Here is a 23,712-nt window from a genome sequence, read left to right as displayed (position 1 = left end):
GATTGTAATTATTGCTTTTTCTTAATGTATATGATTATATTCACTACTGATGGTATTAAATTGCATAACTAAAATTATTTAAATTCAAGAAATTTTTGTTGTAAAATATGGTAATTCTGAGCGATTGATCAACTTCAGTTTTTTTCATATTACCATAGAAGATGTTTAGGATCTAAATGTTCGAAAGCATGTTTGGATAGCGGGTGACCCGTAAGTCCACACCATGTTAGTACTTTAGTCGATTAGTAATCAGTTTTTGGAGTTATTGAGATTTGTTCAGTTTACTGATCTGTTCTGTGTTGGGAGATTAGGGTTAAGGTTAGGAATGAACCGTAAACTAACCTTAATGGTCATTAGAGTCGAATCGAACTGTGATTCTGGTGTTGAAGATGACTGATGGTGTTTTTTGTAAGGTAACATCCATCATTCAAATGACTTATAGCATAGAAAATGTATTATAGTCTCTTTATAGTGACCATATTTCCATTTAAAATTAAATTCAGCCAAGCGTTATATGAATCCATTTAAGTATTGTCATACCTTGGTAATTTATCTCCAACCTCTCTTCAAAAAAGTGTAACCTTAACTCAACCTCATGACAGAATGGATTAGCATCTGAGCATGTATCGATGATTCACAGAACCGGTTGCTGATCGGTTAGACTACTGTGATAACACGCTGCTGACTTTAAAATTGCACAAGTCACCTGCTGGCCAAACCTGCTTTCCAACATTTAGATTTTTTTCTCCCGATACTAAGCATATTTCCTATGATATATTAAAGTATGAAAAGAATTAAATTGATCTTCTAGTTATTGCGCAAAATTACTTAAAATAAACTTTCCATTCTAAATGCTAATGCATGTTTAATCATTAAAAATATAAATTTTTATTTAATAATAGTAGATGATTTTTAAAACAAAAGTATGTTTATAAAGTTTCTGCATTCAAAATAGAATAAAATCAAAATATGTGTGTGTTTTTTGAAAATAAAAATAAATATTGCGTTATAAGATAGATTAAAAATTTGTAAATAATAAATTACAGACTTTGTGTATAAAAATTCATAATTTCTCACTAGAAAATTTCTGTTTATCGAATCAGCATTTCATGATTATTTTATCTGCATTTAAGATAACACAGATCTTCTGATTGTAAATGCTTTAGGATCTGTTAAGTGTGAGCAAAAAAGACCATGTTATGTCTTGGGAAAAATTTCTATTTCATTGAATATACTACTGTAATTTTACTAATATTATAACAAAGTAGCCGAGTATTTCCAAATCATATATATATATATATAAAACAGGTATTTCAAAAAGGATCAACCCCCTTTGTCTGACGACATGAATTTATTACAAAGATATTAATGTTAATAAAATACTTATACAGCAATATTCAAATTAACTTTTAATAACTTTACAATAGATTTTCAAAATGATTTCCTGTGATCCCAGTGCAGGTTCCTACACTTTTCATAACATTTGCACCCGCTTTTCGTAATGTTTGAAATTTCACTTTAAATATTAGCTTTCAATTTCTCAAGCGTACGAGGATATTTTTAAACTACACTTTTTAAATATTACCAAAGAAAAACATCTGCTAGTGTAAGCTCTGGGGATCTTGGAGGTCATAACACTTAGACAATGGCCAAAAAATTCCCGTAACATATTCAGCGTTTCATTACCAGTATTACACATTGCATTATCCTGCTTATCTTGTTCGTGTAAATTTAATACGTCGCTGAAATAAACACAGTCCAAAATTTCAATACCGTTGTCATCAATAAGAGAACGAAACCGACAATATTTTAAACGGTATACTTGTTTCAGTTCTTAAACGACACCGATGCAATAAGTATGTAATTGTAATTTTTTAGTAGCACTGAAAGCTGTAAACAGTGATAGCCCAGTCAATGGAGATAACTTTCTGAGAGATCTTCCGGGTGAGCGAGTCAAACGTTCTTTAACACCTTCCAGAACTTCTATTGTTAATAGTGATGGTTGACCCGTACTTTTCCGATCGTGTACACTCCTATTAATCAAACATGATATTGTCAACTTATTAGGAATTGAAGAGTTGGAATATTTTATCAGACTCAAATTTTTCACTCATTTGTAAGATTTATATGCACAATAAATTTCAACAATAAACACATATTTGTCCTTGGAAAACGACATAGTTAACATAATAGAGACGAACATATAACGGTATAGCACTAGTGCATAAGAATGACATTTCAACCGTTACAAGATTTCAACCTTGAGTACGGTGTTGCCAGCTGTCGTATAGGGAGAAATAAAATTTACCTATGCGTGACTTCTACTTTCTTCATTTTAGGGTTGCGTCCTTTTTGAAATATCAGTTAAATGAGAAAGAACAAACTTTGAAAGGTGCGGCTGAAGAGAGCTACTAATTGTACAAGAAACTCTCATGTGTGTTCAAAAAATAGTAAACTTCTGGTTTTGTAACTTTTATTTTTCATTAAAAGATGTACTTTTTCTACCTTAAATAAATGTTAACATTCATTTTATCATGAAATCTGAAGAAGTCCATAAAAAACTGAAAAAAGTGGCGGCGCAATAACAAACAAGTACCGTATTTTCCTTTTTTAAACAAATTCAATTTTTTTTAAATATCATTTTGAAGAAAAATAAATAAATAAGGATATTTTCAAATATACAAGGTACTGCTGCTGTTCTGCTTCAACTATTACGTGTGACAAACCTTTCCGTAAATATTGTTGATGCCAAGCTGTTGACATAACTTTTAAAAATCGTTGTTCTTGATTATTAAATTATTTTTAAAACTCTTGAGAAAATACAGTTAATATTATCTAGCACAGACCGAATGAAATTTTCAATAATTATATCGGAACTAAGAGTTCACTTAATGAAATAAAAAATCCTTCTCGAGATGTTCATTAGAAGTAAATATTCAAACGGTATGGAAATACGCCCGATAGTATAGTTAAAGATCGATTAATATTTAAACATTATTGTTGAGGCAGTATTAGTCACAGAAAGATTAAAAATGTTTTTGAAATAAACCAGGTCGCTTCATATTTCTGAAAAGATGTTAATACAAACTTGTGAACAGAACTGAAATTACACTCTTTGTTCTTAACATGATCACTAACTTCTGTGAATGTAAAAGCATATTACGGTGGTGAAGATATTTTTGTTGGAGCTTGTTTGATCTCTCTCTTTCCCCCTCTCACTCTGTGAGTGTGTGTGTCTGTCTGTCCGCAAATCTTAATCATTACTTAAAATAATTTCAGTAAAATTTGTCTAATTATTGTATTTTATAGTCAACAAGTGTGAAAAATCATTAAATAAAATATTTATTATTAAATGTGCAATCATTATGGCTATGCTTAAAGTAATTTATTCTGATAGTTACTGTTATATTAGGCGATAAGCCGGTCAAAGTTATTTGTGAAATGTTTTTGAGGAGAGATAAAGTCGTGATATACTTAAAACCTCATCTAATTCTAGTGGCAGTGATGATAAAATAATTTCTTGCTAAATATAGCTCGGTATGATTAACATTTTTATACGATTTAGTGTAGAATTGTAATGTTCCAAGAAGAAATCTTTAAGGGAGAGTTTTTATCCTTAGTTCAGTGCAATCGATAATCAAGCCTTCATCTTGTGGACGGTAGAAACATTTACGTTCTTTTGGACGTATAGTACTAGATTCGTTTATTATTTGACTTGATTCACACGTTAGAAGTTTTGATGGCACCGTATTCCAGTATGAACCTTCTAATTGCTTTGGTCCAGAACATGTTAGATTATTTGAAACGATATCGATCAAATAATAAACTTCTGTTGTTAGAGTTCCCTCAAAAACCTTTTAAGGTGATAATTTCTAGTCGCATAATAATGGATTTCCGATCGGATTAATTCTAGTGCTCTCATCTTCTAATGTTTTGTAACTGTGTGAAGTCGATGAATTCGATTCATATTGTGCAAGTGCAAGTAATTCCATCGGCTGAAGATCGATCGCTGAAATATTGTTGTATGATAAATCGACTGTTAACATAATTCATCGAGCGAAAATGAAGATCATTAGCCTAAACAATATCATAATTTAACGTAAATGTATTAATTTATAAAAAAATAGTTTATTAATTTTAAAATATGACAGAAAGACGTTCAGTCAGAGAAATATATAATAGTAGAGACAACCACAACCTTATGAACCACCAGACGGTAATTAACACACAAGATTGTTAAATTGGAGCCATGAGAAAGCAAATAATGCCCTCTACAACACAAGAAGTATTTCAGTTCTCAAATCATCTTCATTAAATAATACTGATAATATAACAAGTTACTCATGTTTAATTCTTAACTATACATTTTATAATATTTGGCTAAGAACACATTATCCTGGTATTATAAGCGCTAATTACATTTTAAAGTGAGTTGTTGTTTTACTGAACGGTATTAAAATCGATAAATCGCTATTTAAATAAAGATATTTACCAAAGCTATATCGCTTTCCCCGCATCAACAACCAACTCTATGATCTTTTAAGGAAAAATAATACTTTTTATATTGCGCCTACTTGTGTGCTCACAGATTATTGTTTCATCTAATTATCTATAAAGGATTATTTCTGTCGCTTAATTAGTAATGTCAATATTGCATTCAGTGTATATCTATTTTATTGCCGAACTGTAATAAAAAATTCACTCGGTGATTCATAACTGTCTCTGCTCATCTGTCATACCCTTATTCTTTAGCATTTTGATTTTATATTTTCTGTATAACAGTTTATTGTTTAATCTGTTCTAAAAATTTTAAGTATTAAGTTTGTTTTATCTTTTGTAATACTTATTTAAACATCGACATCCGGATAATTTATCATTTAATTTAATTCACTTTTTTAGTTAATAAAAGAAGTAGGGTTATGTTTTTAACTGACCAAGGCTTAGCTTTAAAGAAATTTAATAGTCTGCAGTATTTTTGGCATTTTCAATTCCTTTATTCAGTTTATCGATAATGAAAACATCATTAATGTTATTTTTTGATGGATATAGCCCTTTATTTATTTATTTATAAAACTAGAATCTTTTTCATTAATTAAATCATTAAAACAACTAAAATCTATCTTTACATTGTAACTTATTTTTCTGTTTACTATTCGTACGATCTAAAAGCTTGGGTTGTAATTTAAAACAAGGTTATATTATCTTATCTTTTACTTGTTTAAACAAATAGTCTGCAAACGATCTTAAACTTATGTCGGTCTCAAAGTAATATTAACTTGTGGTGTTTATCCCTGACTATTCTGTAGGATTTTATACTTATTTATTTTATTATTGTTATTTGGTAAATGTATATTCCTGTCACCAGGTAAGATAAATTTTTTTTTTTTTAAGGCTGAGTAGTAATGATTACAATTAAAAAACAAGAATTATTTTGACAATCGATTCAATCTGTAAAGCAGTTGAGACAGAAAAAAATATGAAAAATAAACTGCAGTTTTTTAATTTTATTACCTAACTCAAGATTTAAATTTTCTTCGATCTAAACTAAGGTTCTCCTCGTGAAACTGTTATATTCAATTTCTGTACCGAATGAATATAATTCTTTATCTTGATGGTGAGCTTCATTCAAATATTCATATTTCCAATAAAACAATTTTTTGAAGTTCTTTTGTTAGAATAAATAATTATAATAATAATAATTTCTTAGATTTTTTGAATCAAACAAATTGAATTTGGAATTTTCCTTAAGTTTTATCGAATTTGATTCCTTAATAAGGCTTTATTTTTATTCTACATATATTAATATGTGTGTACATTTGTAATTTTTTTTTAATGAAAAACATTAAAATAAAAATGTAATTTTTAACATTTTTATTTTAAGTTTTATATAAACAATAAGTACAGCTTTTAATCACGTCTTTTTTTCTCTTATAATTCGTTTGTCTATTAATAATTTATTTTATGATGATGTGATATAATTATGTTATGGTATTATTAAGTTCCAGTCAAAATAAAAAAAAATTATTTATTGAATAATAGTTTTCACGTTTTTGTAAGATCTTTCTTTATGTTATTTTTAAAGGAATCTGAGTGATAAAGTTTCACCACAGCTTAATCTTAACATGAAAACCAATGAACTTGAAATAAATGATTTATACACTGTGAAGACAGAAGAAGAAATGGAATTTTATCCGGGTCATGTAAGTATTTATAATTATTGGATATTATAACAAACAGGGATTAGTCTCTTGTTAATTTCATTACTTTGTGTGTGTGTGTGTTGCTATTTCAGTATGTTCTGTTATAAAAAATTGATTTTAATTCCGACTTATTAAATTGTGTGTGAATGATAAATGGTTAATGTGTGAGGGCAAAAGTTTTTTTTTAAACTTCAGTAATGTTTGAAATATATTTTGAAATCTTTCAAATTGTTTGAAATATTTTAACTGATAGAGCTCTCATTTTAATAAGCTCTGAGTGATCAGTTGTTAATTGTATTCACTTGTATTTAAATATTTATCAGGTTAGTAATTAAAACTTGACTCGATGCAGGTTAAACATAATTTTATTAATGAATTTTTTTTTGTCTTCAGTCATTTGACTGGTTTGATGCAGCTCTCCAAGATTCCCTAGTGCTATTCCCCAGATTTCTAGTGCTAGTCGTTTCATTTCAGTATACCCCCTACATCCTACATCCCTAACAATTTGTTTTACATATTCCAAACGTGGCCTGCCTACACAATGTTTTCCTTCTACCTGTCCTTCCAATATTAATAATATTATTTCCAATATTCCAGGATGCCTTAGTATGTGGCCTATAAGTCTGTCTCTTCTTTTAACTATATTTTTCCAAATGCTTCTTTCTTCATCTATTTGCCACAATACCTCTTCATTTGTCACTTTATCCACCCATCTGATTTTTAACATTCTCCTATAGTACACCATTTCAAAAGCTTCTAATCTTTTCTTCTCAGATACTCAGATTGTCCAAGCTTCACTTCCATATAAAGCGACACTCCAAACATATACTTTAAAAAATTTTTTCCTGACATTTAAATTAATTTTTGATGTTAGCAAATTATATTTCTGACTGAAGGCTTGTTTCGCTTGTGCTATTCGGCATTTTATATCGCTCCTGCTTCGTCCATCTTTAGTAATTCTACTTCCCAAATAACAAAATTCTTCTACCTCCGTAATCTTTTCTCCTCCTATTTTCACATCCAGTGGTCCATCTTTGTTATTTCTAATACATTTCATTACTTTTGTTTTGTATTTGTTTATTTTCATGCGATAGTTCTTGCATAGGACTTCATCTATGCCGTTCATTGTTTCTATATTACTATATCATCAGCAAATCGTAGCACTTTATCTTTTCACCTTGTACTGTTACTCCGAATCTAAATTGTTACATCATTAACTGCTAGTTCCATGTAAAGATTAAAAAGTAACAAGAATAGGGAACATCCTTGTCGGACTCCCTTTCTTATTACGGCTTCTTTCATATGTTCTTCAATTATTACTGTTGCTGTTTGGTTCCTGTACATGTTAGCAATTGTTCTTCTATCTCTGTACTTGAACCCTAATTTTTTTAAAATGCTGAACATTTTATTCCAGTCTACGTTATCAAATGCCTTTTCTAGGTCTATAAATCCCAAGTATGTTGGTTTGTTTTTCTTTAATCTTTCTTCTACTATTAATCTGAGGCCTAAAATTGCTTCCCTTGTCCCTATACTTTTCCTGAGACCAAATTGGTCTTCTCCTAACACTTCTTCCACTCTCCTCTCAATTCTTCTGTATAGAATTTTGAGTTAAGATTTTTGATGCATGACTAGTTAAACTAATTGTTCTGTATTCTTCACATATATCTGCCCCTGCTTTCTTTTGTATCATGACTATAACACTTTTTTTGAAGTCTGACGGAACTCCCCTTTTTCATAAATATTACACACCAGCTTTTATAATCTATCAATCGCTTCCTCACCTGCACTGCGCAGTAATTCTACAGGTATCCTGTCTATTCCAGGAGCCTTTCTGCCATTTAAATCTTTTAATGCTCTCTTAAATTCAGATCTCAGTATTGTTTCTCCCCTTTCATCCTCTTCAACTTGCTCTTCTTCCTCTATAACACCATTTTCTAATTCATTTCCTCCGTATAACTCTTCAATATATTCCACCCATCTATCGACTTTACCTTTCGTATTACACATTGGTATACCATCTTTGTTTAACACATTATTAGATTTTAATTTATGTACCCCAAACTTTCCTTAACTTTCCTGTATGCTCTGTCTATCTTACCAATGTTCATTTCTCTTTCCACTTCTGAACACTTTTCTTTAATCCACTCTTCTTTGGCTAGTTTGCACTTCCTGTTTACAGTATTTCTTAATTGTCTATAGTTCCTTTTACTTTCTTCATCACTACATCAGCTGCAATATATCGTCTGAAACCCAAGGTTTTCTACCAGTTCTCTTTGTTTTGCCTAAGTTCGTTTCTGCTGATTTAATAATTTCCTTTTTAAAATTCTCCCATTCTTCTTCTACCTTATCTTTTTTACTCAGACCTCTTGCGATGTCCTCCTCAAAAATCTTCTCTTCCTCAAGCTTCTCTAAATTCCACAGATTCATCTGACACCTTTTCTTCAGGTTTTTAAATCCCAATTTACATTTCATTATCACCAAAATTATGGTCGCGATCAATGTCTGCTCCAGGGTAAGTTTTGCAGTCGACTAGTTGATTTCTAAATCTTTGCTTAACCGTGATATAATCTATCTGATACCTTGCATATCGCCTGGTTTTTTCCACGTGTATATTCTTCTACTATTAATAATAAGATTCTTTTTATTTTTATGAAAAAACAACTCCAAAATTCTCATCAAATAAAGCACTCGATATTTACGAATGAAACTCTTTTTTTCACTACAGTAAAGATGAAATTAATACTGATCTAGTTCATATGTCGGTTTTTCTAGTCGATCTCTAGTCATCCATTAATATTTGAGTTTTTATTTTCATTGATTTGAACAATCGCAATAATAATGTGAAAACGGTTCAGCATTATTTAAAAAAAAATCATTTTATTGTATCGACCCAAAATTATCCAAAAATTATGAAAAAAATTTGAATAGCAATTCTAAATAAATATAAAGCAATGAATAAATAATTTATATGTTTTTATATAGACATACACAGAGCCGCCCCTTGCTTTTGCGGGGCCCGGGACAAATCTGAAATTGCAGGGCCCTTTCTAAAAATAAACTAAGTTTCAGTAAAAAAATAAGTAAAACAATTAACTTTTCAAAAATGTATTTAAATAAAATTGCGGATATTATAAAACAAAAATTGTAAAAAACTTTTCTTAAAATTGGATCTTTGTTTTTATTTATTTTTATCTTAATTTTTTTTTCAATGAACCTTTCGTTCGTACTATTTTACGAAATATTAATTTTTCAGCAAAATCTTTTATAAAATCATAGCGATTTAATTTTTACCGTATTTCGTGCTCAATAGATAAAAGCGTCAGGTTTGTTAATCGTTCTTGTGACATTATTGTCCGTAAATAATTTTTAATCGATTTTAATTAAGAAAAATTTCGTTCTGCTGATGCTGTTTAAATCGGAATCGTTAACGATATTCTTAAACTAACGGCCGGATTTGGAAAAAAAATCGTGAATATTTCTCATATTCAAGCACCGTATTGGTGTTTCACTTTCAACATTAGTACAGACCGAACAAAAAATGTTAATTTCTTCGTATAAATCGGTTCCATTTGCATCACGATTTTTATCTGCCTTAATTTTAAAAATAAATCCACGCAAAACTTTTTAAGTCTGTCGTCTTTCATTGTTAATAATAGTGAAATATTATAAAGAAAACCGAAAATATTAATATGATTTTCAATTTGTTCAAATCTCACTCGTAATGAAGATATGACTTGATCTGTTATTGTCAAGAAATAATTTATGTAGAAGTTTCTTTCGTCCGCTCCTGCTCTTTCGTAATCAAATACACGTCTACGTTTTCTTATTCTTACGGTTTTTTATTCGTTTGAAATATTAATTTTTTAATAAATATTATTTGCTTTCATTTTATATTTTAAAAAACCATTCTCCAAATTCTTTAAAAAAAATCTATCGACCCTTTTAAAAGATCGGTTACTAAACTTAAATCGCAATTACGTCTTTGTACAGTTCACAGTCAATAGTAATTTATACCAAATAACTGTAAATAAAACAAATTCAAAATTAATTGCGTGCTCAAGTAAGGAATCTGTTTTACTTTTCATAGTGGAATCCTCTGTCACGTCATTTAATTTTTCTAATATATATATATATATATATATATATATATATATATATACACACACATAAATATTCATTATATGTATAATTTTTCCAAATATCACGACCCCAGCGTCACCTAGCGGATCCACTTTTGCAAAAATATTTCGTTTTATATAGGCATGTCGATATTTCGCCTAATCGAGGTCTTATTTTCTTAGGAAATTTGTTAACGATTAAAAAATAATATTTCAAAAAAAGAAAATTGAAAAATCATATTTCAGCACAAAAAAATGCTATAAATAAATTACCGGCAAAGCGGGTTTACAGTTTCAATAGTACCCGCTCTAACCGCAAGGAGCGTTAGTGTAGCGCTGACATGCAACTGTTGTAATCGTCTGATATGTTGTGACGTCAAAGGTGAGCGGAAGAAATAAATAAAAAAAAATTACAATGAAATTGTAAACCGTACGGTTAGAGTCTCGCAGATATCGTTTTCTTCTTCGACCCACCGGGTCGGTCTACCGGTGAACTCGACTTCCCAAATCGATCGATTTGAAAGCAGAGAGTTCCAGCGTTCAAGTCGTAGCAAAGTCGATAATGTTTACACGGATTTGAATACTAGATCGTGGATACCGGTGTTCTTTGGCGGTCGGGTTTCAATTAACCGCGCATCTCAGGAACGGTCGAACTGAGACTGTACGAGACTACATTCCGTTTACAATCGTACATATCATCCTCATTCATCCTCTGAACGGTAATTTCCGGAGGCTAAACAGGAAAAGAAAGAAATATCTCATTTCTTCCGCTTAAAAAACCAAAATTTAAGAAATCGATATCGATATCAAAAAAAGGTAAGACACTGCGTTTCTATTATCAAAATCCGTTTTAAAATACACGTTAAATATAAATAATCTATAAAAATAAAAATGTAAATGTTCGTTTGTTCAAAATCATAAATCTCCGAAAGTTCTTCACCGATCGCTTTGAAATTTTGACGCAACGTTGCGTTCGAATACGCGCGTGTTCTTATATACCTAATATGCGACACCTGTGGCAGGTAAAAACAGCGCTATCTGTTGGACGTAAAAGCAAAACACGCTGTACTAAATTTTTTACGATTCCGTTTCAATTTTTTCGATATATATGTCCAGTATAGACTAAAAAAAAACCACCGAACCGATTTACGCGCGGCAAAAAGAGAGAAAGGGAAAATCGAAAAGGGAAAAAGGGGACAACGGAAAAAGGAAATAGAAAGGAGAAAAAATAAGGCGAGGGGGAAAGGGAAATAAGGGAAGAGAAATGGGAGAAGGAAAAGGGGGTAAAAAGAAAGGGAATTTGGTAAAAATTAAAATGGGGAAAAGGAGAAGGTTAAATTTTGTTAATGTTTTATCAAACTTTCAATTGTGTTCATTTAATCTATATATATATATATATATATATATATATATATATATATATATAGATATATATAGAGTGAAATCTAGCAAGAGCGAAGCATTGCCGGGTCTGCTATAGACAATAAATAATGTTTAAGCGTTCCGTATAATAATAATAAAAAAATAAAAAAATTTGTTATAAAACTGTTACCGGTCCGATTTCATTTATCTCGTTTATAGAAATAATACAATTTTTATGATTATTCCTTGTTTAATAAATGAAATCGGCCGGGTAAGAGTTTTCTAACAAATTTTTGCTTTTTTTTTGGTTATTATGTGGAACGCTTAAACGTTGTTTATCGTCTATTATTATGAATATTTAAAGAAAATTCTAAATTAATAACAGATATTCATAACAGAAATGTAGTAATGCGTTACCTTTTTCGATATCGCTATCGCTTTGTTAAAAACTGTTTTATTTATATTACACAAATTTTGGATTTTTGAGCGGAAGAAAGATGTTTTTTTTAATCTCCAGGACCACCGTTACGTATTGCTTCAGAGGATAAGACGAATGATTTATACCTTGTTTGAAGATGTCACGCCTAACCGGGATTCGAACCCGGGACCTCCGGATGAAAGGCCGAGACGCTACCGTTAGCGCCATGGAGGCCGGCGATAAATCATATCTTCATTTTCCCGTTTAGCCTCCGGGAATCATCGTCAGGTATTACTTCGGGGGATGATATGTACGAGTGTAAATGAAGTGTAGTCTTATTATACAATCTCAGGTCGACCGTTTCTGAGATATGTGGTTAATTGAAAAAAAAGACTTTACTAAGACTTGAACCCTGGAACTCACGATTTCCAAATCGACCAGATTTTTTCTCCTTTCACGATTTCCAAATCAACCAGATTTGAGAAGAAGCGTTTGCCACTATACCGACCCTATTTACTAGTAAATCTAGTACTACACACTCATATATGCGTAATATATATTCTCGCTCTATGCCTTTTCCTCTTTCATATATATTATTAATAAATTTAATGGATGTTTTTAATTTATAATTATATTAGTAAATATATAATTAATAGTATTAAAGTTTAGTAAATTAACTATAAGTAAATTATTCGGAATTGTAAATGTAAAAAAATAAGTTTTATTCTTTTGAATATCTCGAATGGCGTATAAAATATATTCTTTATCTAACGCGTTGCGTGTACTATGCCGATATATATACAGGGTTATCGTAAAAGAACGGTGCGGTTTGAACGCGGTTTAAATTAAAACAGAATTACTCACAGTTTATGTTTTTTATTTTTCAAATTTGTCGTCTCAAACATTTTTTTACATAATTAATAAATTTCAATATGTACGCCCTTAGTCGCTCGACAAATGTCCAAACGATACTCGCCTTCTCTCCAAACATAAGTTAACGTTTCTTCGTTAACGGTTGTCATCGCTTCGTTAATCCTGTTTTTAAGCGGTTTAGGTCGCGAATTTTTTGCGTATAAACAACGCTTTTGATATACCCCTACAAGAAAAAACCGCAAGGTGTCAGGTCTGGACTCCTTGGAGGCCAAAGTACGGGTCCTTGCCGGTCTATTCATCGATCTCCAAATTTTTCGTTCGAAGCGTCCGCGACCGACGCGTTGAAGTGCGGGGGAGCACCGTCTTGTTGGAAATGAAGTCGATGAATGTTTTCGAGTTCGTCCGGCTGAGGAAAGCGATAATCGGTTAACACGTCAAGATACGCGACTCCATTAATTATTTTTTCAGCAAAGAAGAAAGGCCCTATTACACGATTTTTCATCGCGCCACACCAAACATTAACTTTAGGCGAATCGCGTTGTTTCTCGATAATCGCGTGTGGGTTTTCAGAGCCCCGTATTCGTGAATCGTGTCTGTTAACGCATCCGTTGCGTGGAATGTAGCTTCGTCTGTAAAAATAATATCGTCTAAAAATGTTTCGTTTTCACTTATTCTGTTCGACATTTCAACAGCAAAATTGTAACGTTTTACACCATCATCGGGTTTCAATGGCTGCAGTATCTGGATTTTATAAGCGTGTAATTTCAGTTTTTTACGAAAAACGTTGTGAACCGTTGATTTTGGAATACCTAATTCGACTCTTCGACGGGGATGGACTTCCCAGCACTTCTAATCGCCGATCGTCTAATTAGTTCAACCGTTTCGTCCGGTACACTTGCCGGTTGATTTCTGTTTCTTAACCGATCCGGTTTCTTCGAATCGTTTGAACCGACGCGTTATGTTATTTTTGTGTGGCTGATCTCTTCCGAATTCACGTCGAAACGCGCGTTGAACTAAAATTACGGATTTTAATTCGGCCATCAATAAAACACACTTTGCTTTGTCTTTATCCGAGAACATAGTAACTCGCTAAACTCACCGCAACAACAATTTAAGAACTGACGTTGCGGTTACAACTGCTGATAAACAAACTTTAGAAATTTACCTACAATCTTTTGTAGGTACTATAGGCGGTACTGTAGGTACTATACAAAGAACGCACCGTTCTTTGTATAATAATTTGTGGAAGTATAATTATTGCATTCTTTTTAGAATGTACATTGTACAGTGCTGGTCTTGGATAGTTCTCTTAAAATGCAAGAGATGGCGTTAATTAACGTGACATTATTTGAGTAGAGTTAAAAATTATTAAGCAAGTATTTATTTAATTAAAATGTGTTATTAATGCTAAAAATAAATATTTTAGCGATTCAAACTAATTTTTAATCGTTAAAAAGTATTTCATCTCTGAATTAGCTAAAACCAACAATTTCAAAAAAAAAACTTATATATTAAACTATTTTAAAAGTACGCGATCACACATCAGCGCCATCTGTTTTATTTTGTGAGAACTAACATATTTATAACATATGTAGCTCTATCGTCTCGTGATAATTTTGGTTACGAGTCGGCTTTTTTTTCCCGTAGAAAGTCTATCCGAAAATCTCCCAACAACGCGCCTAAAAAAATTTTCATTTCAAAATCTTTCTTAGTTTGCAGTGACAAGAACGTAAGAAGAATTTTTAACAGAAATTTTCAGTAGTTTTGGTTTGCGTTACGTATAATTCGTGATATGTCGTCTTCAATTTCAATAATGAGAAATGCAGCACCGTACGAATTATTTATTATTTGCCCGGTTAAATAAATAATTTTTCATTTTTCGATAACATTTCCGATTAACCGTTATCTGTTAGATCGAGAGTTTACGTGATGCATGCCAAAGTTATCCTTCAATCGCCTAACAAATACCCCGTTCGAATCTTGAAAATCTGACGATTATTTAGAGAGATATCATAAAAGCATCCCGTTGCACCTCCCACTGGACAAACTGGCGGCCATTCGTAGGTGGTGAAAATCAGTTTTCCAATTTTGTAGGACCAGGTAAACTTCATAGAACCCAGCGGACTGGTCTAGTGTGAACTTGTCTTTCCAAATCAGCTTATTTCGAAGTCGAGTGTTTCAGCGTTCAAGTCCTAGTAAAGTCAGATATTTTCACACGGATTTGAATACTAGATCGTGGGTGTTCTTTGACGGTCGGGTTTCAATTAACCGCACATCTCAGGAACGGTCGACCTGAGATTGTAGAAGACTACACTCCATTTACAATCGTACATATCATCCTTTGAAATAATATCTGAAAGGTTAATTACCGTAGGCTAAACAGGAAAAAGAGAAGGTAAACTTCCAAGGCCAACATTTTTTAAGTATCTATAATTTAAACTCTTAAAAACTGAATTTCTTCGATTAGTTACAGCTAAAAACTCAAAAACGGTTAAACGAAGCCGTTTTTTGCAAAGCCAAAATTTATTGTAAAAATAACTTTTTTGCTATTAGATGGATTTTAGAAGAAAGCTACCTATTGTAATGGGTATCATGATTCGACTTCCGGAAAATTTCGATATATCTTCGCGTTTCATAACCTCCAGACCCCAAAACCACCGTCAGGTTAAAAGTTGATATATATTTCACTTTTTTGTGGACGTAACTGCCGTAATTTTGAGCCGATCACTTTCAAATTGATAAATAAAATATACCCGACCCAAACTCTCGGTCGAGTTCGTTAATGGGAAAAATCGGACCGTGGGAGTGGAAATTGGGGGCTTTTTCAAAAAAACAAAATATCACGGTAACTTTCTTGACTACAGAGTCGTTGAGCCTTGAATATCGGGTAATTTCTGTCCAAAAGAGCCCAGTCCGATCTTGTCCAGTATTTACTAGTAGAGTTCAAACTAGATCGGTCCAGCCAATCCAGATCGGGCAGTAGAAATCCAGCACAAACTTGTTACTGTATTATATTTATTTAGTAATTCTTGTTTCCACGGTTACGCAACAATAAGTAAAAATAAAATTCTATAATAATCAAATAATATAAAATTAGATTTTACAAAATAGCCAATTTGGTAACTACCCCTAGTAATTACCTCTTAAGTAAGGGATGAATAAAATACCGAATTTACCGTTAACAGTTATTAATAAAAAGAAGGATTAACACAGTTTAATTTAATTTCATTAGATTATAATATAAAATTATTTATCTAGGAAAACAAATATCTTTTTAGAAACACCTTAAATAAATAATTATATAATACAATTTACATATCGGTCTTACGTAAAAGTTATAAAAATTCCTCAAATAAAAATTTTTAAAATATTAGGCATAGAGAATTTAGATTGTCAAAATGTCTCTGCTACAAAACGGTCTAATTTTTACTTCCTTGTACGAAATGAAGGAAGTATTTTAATCGCGAAAAGTGTCGGTTTTCAGATTTCAACGGAAATATCCATTTTCATCATCCCCGATCTCATTTTGACTAGTTTTGGCGTGACTTCTGTACGTCTCGTATAACTCAAAAACGATTAGCCGTAGGATGTCGAAATTTTGGGTTTAGAACAGTTCTAACATCTAATTGTGGACCTCTCGTTTTGATTGCAATCAAGCGGACCAAAAATGTACAAAACAGCCCGAAATCCAATTTTTGTTTGGATTTTTGAGGTTTCTTAACTGCAGTAATAAGTCCTCATCGAGAGCTTGCCAACGATATATCTTTCATAAGCGGTATTTATTTTCATCGGTTTCATAGTTATACCTCAATAAAATTTTAATTAATGAAATATTTGGATCTTACAAAGGGAAGGCACATCGGTTCAAAACTGATTTCATATACATATTTAGTTATTTATTCAAATATATTGATTTATTAATAATTATTAACCACTGATTATAATAATAATTTTACAATAAATAATAATAATTCAATAATAACAAATATAAATATGTATATATATATATATATATATATATATATATATATGAAAAAAATCGGAAGTTATTAATGAAGTAAGATTTTATGTAATTTTCATTTAAAAAAAATATGTATATGTAATATAATAGGCGTACAAAGAAGTCATGTAGTGTCCAGATCAGATATTTCCTGTATGACACAAGTACATCAGGGAGGCTTCATGGAGAAAATCTGAAGTTTTTAATCTAAAGAGTACCATAACTTAGAGGAATACAAAAAGACTATTTTCAAGTTAAAAAAAAAAATTAATTAAATCTCTGAACGGGTGGTGGGTGGGTTTCGAAGTAAGTAATACGGGTTTTATTCTTTACCTTCTGTTCACTAAGGATCACGTTTCAAAAATTTTGATTTCTTTTGCTTTCCCAAATGTCACATTTCTTCGGTCCATCTATTCAGGTTTATACCTTCTTTTTTCTTTTTCACTGGAAACGTAGATTTTCAAATGAATTTTCTAAATTTATCTCTGTCCTTACACAGATCATTATAATGTTTATTATTTTTCTTTAAACCGAGTGGTGTTTGAGGCTCGTTTATGTAGAGATTAAATAGGGTTTAGTCATGCATCGATTCCGGTGGCGGCTCGTACTTAAAATTACTGGGGGTGGTGCTCCAGAAAACCCTTTTCTGGACCTTTTCAAGGCCGGGGTCAAATTTTTATGAAAATTAAAAGAACCGACAAAAATGAATCGAATTCGGTTTAACCGAATTCGATTCATTTTTATGTCATATGATATGAAAAGTACATCAAATTTTATTTTATTAAAAATTTTTCTTTTGAAGTCTGTTTTGAACCTTAGGTGGCTTCCCCTTGTAAGATCCAAATATTTCATTAATTAAAATTTTATTAGGCTACAACTCTGGAACCAATCAAAAATAAGTATTTTTGACTTTTTCTTAATCGCATTAAGCCCTCGTCGAGAGTTTTTCAACGATATATCATAAGCGGTACTCATTTTCATCGGTAGCAGAGTTATAGCACAATAAAATTTTAATTAATGAAATATTTGGATCTTACAAGAGGAAGAAGGGATATCGGTTCGAATCAGACTTCATCTCCTTTTCCATTTAAAAATATTGATTTATTAATAATCATTAACCTCTGATTGTAAAAAAAAAACAATAAATAATAACAATAAATAAATTTAAAAAAAACAATGAAAAAATATGAGAAGTTAATAATGAAACAAAATTTTATGTACTTTTAAACATGTAAATATGTAATTTAATAGGAAATCCCACTGACAAATTTCCTATTCCCTTAGCGGGAGTTTGAAATTCCGCAGGGGCGTCAACTTGGTTAATATTTTCGTCTTAAATATTTATAATAATTAATTTAAAGGTTGGTACCGCTGGTGAGCAGCTGTTGGTTTAAATTAAATAAATAAACAATTTTAAAGTGAAAAAAAAGTCCACTGAGATTCGAACTGCGTTACGACGGGACGCGGCGGAATGTGAATTAAATTTTTTTCTTTATAATTATTATAGTCCCACCGTTAGTATGCGAATCCTTGTGATTATTTTTTTTTCCCCCTAAACATCCTCTACAGGGATGGAACTGATTATCGAGGCTTGCAACGAGATATGTCGAGTTATTAAAAACATAGGAGTTCGAGTTGAAGAAGTTGCTAGACGTGACGGTTTAAATTATAATCGTTTAAATTCAGTGTAAGTGATGATTTTAAATTCCTTATTTATACGCCTTTAAAAAGTCATAACCTTGAAAATATTGTCGGTAAAGATTGCTGTTTACCGTTAAAAAATTACTTATATGAAATATTTTTATCCTGCAATTCTGCTGGGGCGAATTTCTCTCGCGCTAGTATCTCGAGAACGGTAGCCGCTAGACGCGTGGGACTAGGATCGATCGATCTGGGCGATGGCAAAGTTTCTTTCGGGTTAAGAATTTTAAAATGGCGTTAAAAATGCCCTAGGGCGCGGCGGTTTTCGAGGTACGCCCTTTTTTTATTTAACAAAATATATGTCCGAGCGATCCCGTTTCTTATGTATAATATAAAAAAATAACATCAGCTGTCAATAGCTAGCTATCACAACTACAATTTTTTTTAAATCATCCGCTTTCTCTGAAAGTAATGATGACTGATCGATGCAGATCGTCGTTATAAATTTACACCGTTAACCGAATAGCTATTAGATTATGAAAACCAACAATAATTTTAAAGGTCGAATCGTAAATATTTATGATCGTTGCCTATATTAAATAACGATCAACGATGTACATACATATCGCTGAAAGTAATGATGACCTACATCGTCATCATAAATTTAAAATTAATCGTTCTGTTTGCAGTTAAAACATGTTTTATTATGAATTTTTCAGTGGATCTACTGTTTCGACATGTGAACACATATTCGTTATTGAAAGTAGCCCTTCTTTAATGTATTCGAATAAACCCGTGAAAAGAGAAGTGAAGGTTCAGCAGTCAATTTCTTTGTTGTAATTTTCTGAACCTCAAACCCGTGTTTTATTACGTATTTTTTGGCAAATCCAGTCTTTCAGCGGGAAAATTTTACTACAAACACGGGATAATCGTGGAAAAAACACGTATAAATTGGTTCTAGGGGTGAAAGGTTAAAGCGGCTATGAAGGTAATCGTTATACGTACGCTACTTGTAATATAATATATTAACTCGAAACGATTGCGATCCCATACAATTCTTCACTCCGTGCGGTGTGAAGCACACTTTTTTTTTGTTACAAATAACAATTTTTAGGCGAGAATTAAGGGGAAAAAAATTTTTTTACCTACGCTCGCTGACATCGACAAATTTAACAATAATGTTTTAATTATTTAAATAATAAATAATTGTCAGAATTACTGAATTTATTATTTAATTACTCAAAACATTACTGTATTAACTAGGCAACGTTAGGGAGCGAAGCGAGCGTAAGTTGTTTGATTAAATTATATTTAAAAAACAAATAACTATTAATGGATATATAGAGTGAATTCCTAATATGTTCAAACTTGATTAGCGAGGAAAAATATTTATTTTTCAATTTAAAATTATTTTTATGCCCAAAATCAAGGAAATACAGGTGGTTCAGGAGGATAGGGCATACTTTGACAACTCATTCTAGAGGCAAAAATAAGAAAAAAGTTCATATAAACATAGGTCCGAAACGACCCGTTAGCGAGTTATACAGGATGAAATATTTCGCCCGAGTTTCAGTTCCTCCCCGAGTAAATTATGGCTTTCTGAAATTCTGGGTAGGTCAACTAAGGGGCAAATTCAATTGTTTCTTATGGTTTTTGAGCTGGGAAATCAAAAAAAATAGGTCCCAGAACTGTATCTCCCTTAGTTTCTAAGATATCCCGTGTAAAACGCCAAAAATAGGATCAAAAAACACATTTTTTACGTTTGACGTCCAAATGTTTTGGAGCCCAAATCTAATAATAAAGAAATTTTTGACGTGAAATCTCTCAACTACACAACTGTTAGCTTTGAAGTTCCGTATTTTAAAAAAGAAGCGGTCCAATGCAAACCTTTCCAACGCTTTGGCCATACCAAAAATCTATGCAATCGCCCGCACCGTTCTGTAAAATGCGGTACAGATCGTGCAACAACAGTCTGTTCTAAGGCACCAGGTTCCAGCTTCCTGCATCAGCTGCGGCGAGTTACAAAGGGTGTAAAATCTATCAATAGTATAAAACTAAGGTCTATTCTATCAAACCCGCCCTATCTTCCAGAATTGTAACTAATAACAATTAATTAAACTAATTAATTATTAATTATACTAATGTCAATAATAACAATTTGAATGCTAAAAGAGAGACGATCGTGTAACGAACTCTAGTAACAATAGCTTTCATAATTATAATAGTAGTAACATTAGTGTAACATAATAATGAATATAATAATAGGCTGAATATTTCTGGTACTACATACGCTGAAAAAGTTAAAATGACTTGTCGCTATGATCAACAAACTATTGATAACCAAAATTTTCGCGGGCTGATGAATGTCCTGGACCGTATGTTGCAAAGATTTGAGTGAACGCTTGAAAATATGAACAGGACTATTCATGAATCGTCTTGAGAAAAAACGATCTACTGTCTCAGACTAGCAATCTGGAATGATAACGGGTTGTCTGATAAAAAACTAGAATCAAAAGCTGTTTTAAATATTAAGATAGACGTAATGCTTATATCTGAAACAAGGTTTACTGACAGACATTGTGTCAAGTTTCATGGCAATACAATATATATATTTTATGTTAACTGTTCGATCTCCCACTCTATTTAATAAAATGACCAGTAAACGACGTTTTCAAGAGTTTTTATAGGAAAATACAAGGTTGGACGTGTCTTTAAAATCACCCGCCCATGCGGATAATGCAGTACACGAATCGACCAAATTTATTCAGTCAGCGGCATGGGCCCTCAATCCCAATTTGGATTCTGCTCACTCCCCTCAGCTCTCTTTTTTCCGGAATGTGGTCTAACCAAATTTAACTGACGTAGGTGGATGCCCACCATTCTACTCCCCAGCCCCCTTCCACGCAGTGGTGATCCTCACTAACTCAGAAATCGCATTCGATTATGTTATTCGTGTCTAACAGGTCCATTACATACTTCACCTTTGGTTTTAGTCCTCTTGATGCGCACGAAGATCACGTGCTCAACATTATCGAGGGTGCCTCAATAAAAGCACAAATCATACTCGCTGCACTACAGGTTCGACCTGAAGCAGTCATGACCTGGCAGGAAATGAGTAAGGAAATAGTCTACATTGCAGCTGTTTCACACTGGCATCAGATGACATTATTAGGTGGTTTATTTTTTAAATTGGTTTAACGTATTTTAGAATGCGTTTGAAATAAATAACAGCTGATATAAACTTTTTTTAATGCAAGTAGATATCTATAATTTGTTCATTCAGGACAAATGTACAAATGAGGTGAATGAATGTTTGCAAATGTCTTCAAGGAGAAAAACTCAACGGTAAAATTAAAAAAATAATTACTTCTTACTTCCCTTAGAAGGATTTACTTATTAAAAATCTTGAATTTTAAAAAAGGTCAGTAGGATGTAAGTGTCAAATGCGGTTTGAAAGGTTAATCGACAGTACATTTGGATGACCGTTAAGTTTTGATTATTAAATTGAGATTCCTTCTATAACTGTAGGTATGTGAAGATTCGTGTACATTCTTATTTGTAATGCACCAAGGTAAATCTGTGAACTGTGAAAAACTGTGGATTGAAAATGAAATATAATTACATTTCATTTTATTAATATTCCCAGTAACTGGCTGCCGTAAATCCAGATTGGATTCAGGATGGCTTTGTAAATAATTAACTTGTTCGGAGATAATTTTGACTTTCGATTTACAATCCGGTACAACTGACAAAATTTAATATTCAGTTTTCTCGTTTTTCCAAATGCAGGCCTTTTGTCAAGATGAATACCAAAGTATTTTGTAGAATTTGATTGCGGTAGCTGAATGTCATCGATTATAACAAGTGGACATTTGTTCAGAGAGTGAAACTAAAATGTGTACTTTAATTTTTGTCAGACTTTATTTGCCACAACTTCCCCCGTGCTTCAATGTTGTTTAACTATTCTTGAAGGTGCTGTGACATGGTGTCTGGTGATGATTTAACTATTTTCATGCGGTACAAAAAAAGTACATAAGTAAAGGCGGCTATTACAGTGTTGGGAGAAACCGGCATATTTGGAAGCGTATGAATAGAATATTACACTTCCTTGAGCGATCCATATATTTGTGGAAAATAGTGGAGACAATTCAGTCTGGATTTTAACCTTGAAATATCTATTACTTAAAAAAGAACTGAAAATGTTAAAAATGTTAAAAACTGATTAATTTTAAAAAGGCCAGTGTGCTACACCTAATCTGAAGACTTGACAGATATAATAAAAACTGGTAGAGCAGACGTTCTTTGTCTGAAGCTATCTGAATATTAGAAAGAACACTATGAATCTGTTTGATGGTACTATGAAATGTTTGAAAGCCAAACTTGTAGTCAGATGTTGGTTTGTTTTGTTGAAAAAAGGTTTTAATCTTCTATGTAGATATTTATTGAAAACTTTTTAAAGTACAGGTAGCCTACTAATCGGCTGATATGATGTTATAAAACAAATTATTAACCTCTGATTATAAAAACGTTTTACAACAAATAACAATTCAATAATAATAAAAAATTATAGAAGAAAATCAGAAGTATTAGTAAAATAAAATTTTATGTACTTTTGAGTTTATTTCAAAAATGTTTACAAAGGTTAATAATTATTAATAAATCACTATATTTAAATTAAAAAAAGCAAAAAATAATATATATGTATGTAAAGTTGGACTTAGACCGATGAGTCCATGATTACGGATCCGATACCTTCTCGCTTCACATAACTACTTCAACAACGTGAAACAAAATTAATATATAAACCTATATAAAATGTTTATACGTATCATTTATATTTATGTGTACTGGTATTTTAAACAAAAGTGGCTGTCAAGGTCTTTTGGCATTTCGTTGCAGTGATTCATAAAAATACTCGTTTATGTCTGATGTTTGTTTTTAATAATTATTGACTTCGGATTCACCGAAAAATTTATGCGATTCGAATCAGTGATTCTCGACAACTAACTGATTTTGATAAGTTAGTTATCTCTATAACTAACTGATTTACGTGATTTGAATCATTATAATGATTCGTTTCTCCCAACTCTAGTTTTTTGC

The 23,712-nt window shown here is 31.7% G+C and overlaps 2 protein-coding genes across 8 annotated transcripts in view; both read left to right on the top strand.

The window, feature by feature from the left end:
- Positions 1-23,712, top strand: part of LOC142332974 (uncharacterized) — a 238,217-nt gene that overhangs the window by 28,037 nt on the left and 186,468 nt on the right. The window lies entirely within an intron of this gene.
- LOC142332975 (uncharacterized) overlaps positions 1-23,712 on the top strand; it is a 144,744-nt gene that overhangs the window by 87,896 nt on the left and 33,136 nt on the right. For all 7 annotated transcript variants that reach the window (XM_075379731.1, XM_075379732.1, XM_075379726.1 and 4 more), the window contains exon 2: positions 6,083-6,200. In XM_075379731.1, the coding sequence (XP_075235846.1) occupies positions 6,123-6,200 (78 nt within the window). In that variant the 5' untranslated portion in view covers positions 6,083-6,122. The remainder of the gene's footprint in view (positions 1-6,082; positions 6,201-23,712) is intronic.

Source organism: Lycorma delicatula, chromosome 12 (assembly GCF_047948215.1).
Source record: "Lycorma delicatula isolate Av1 chromosome 12, ASM4794821v1, whole genome shotgun sequence".
NCBI lineage: Eukaryota > Metazoa > Arthropoda > Insecta > Hemiptera > Fulgoridae > Lycorma > Lycorma delicatula.
Note: the sequence above shows the minus strand (reverse complement) of the source record. Positions and strands in the feature narration are given on the sequence as shown.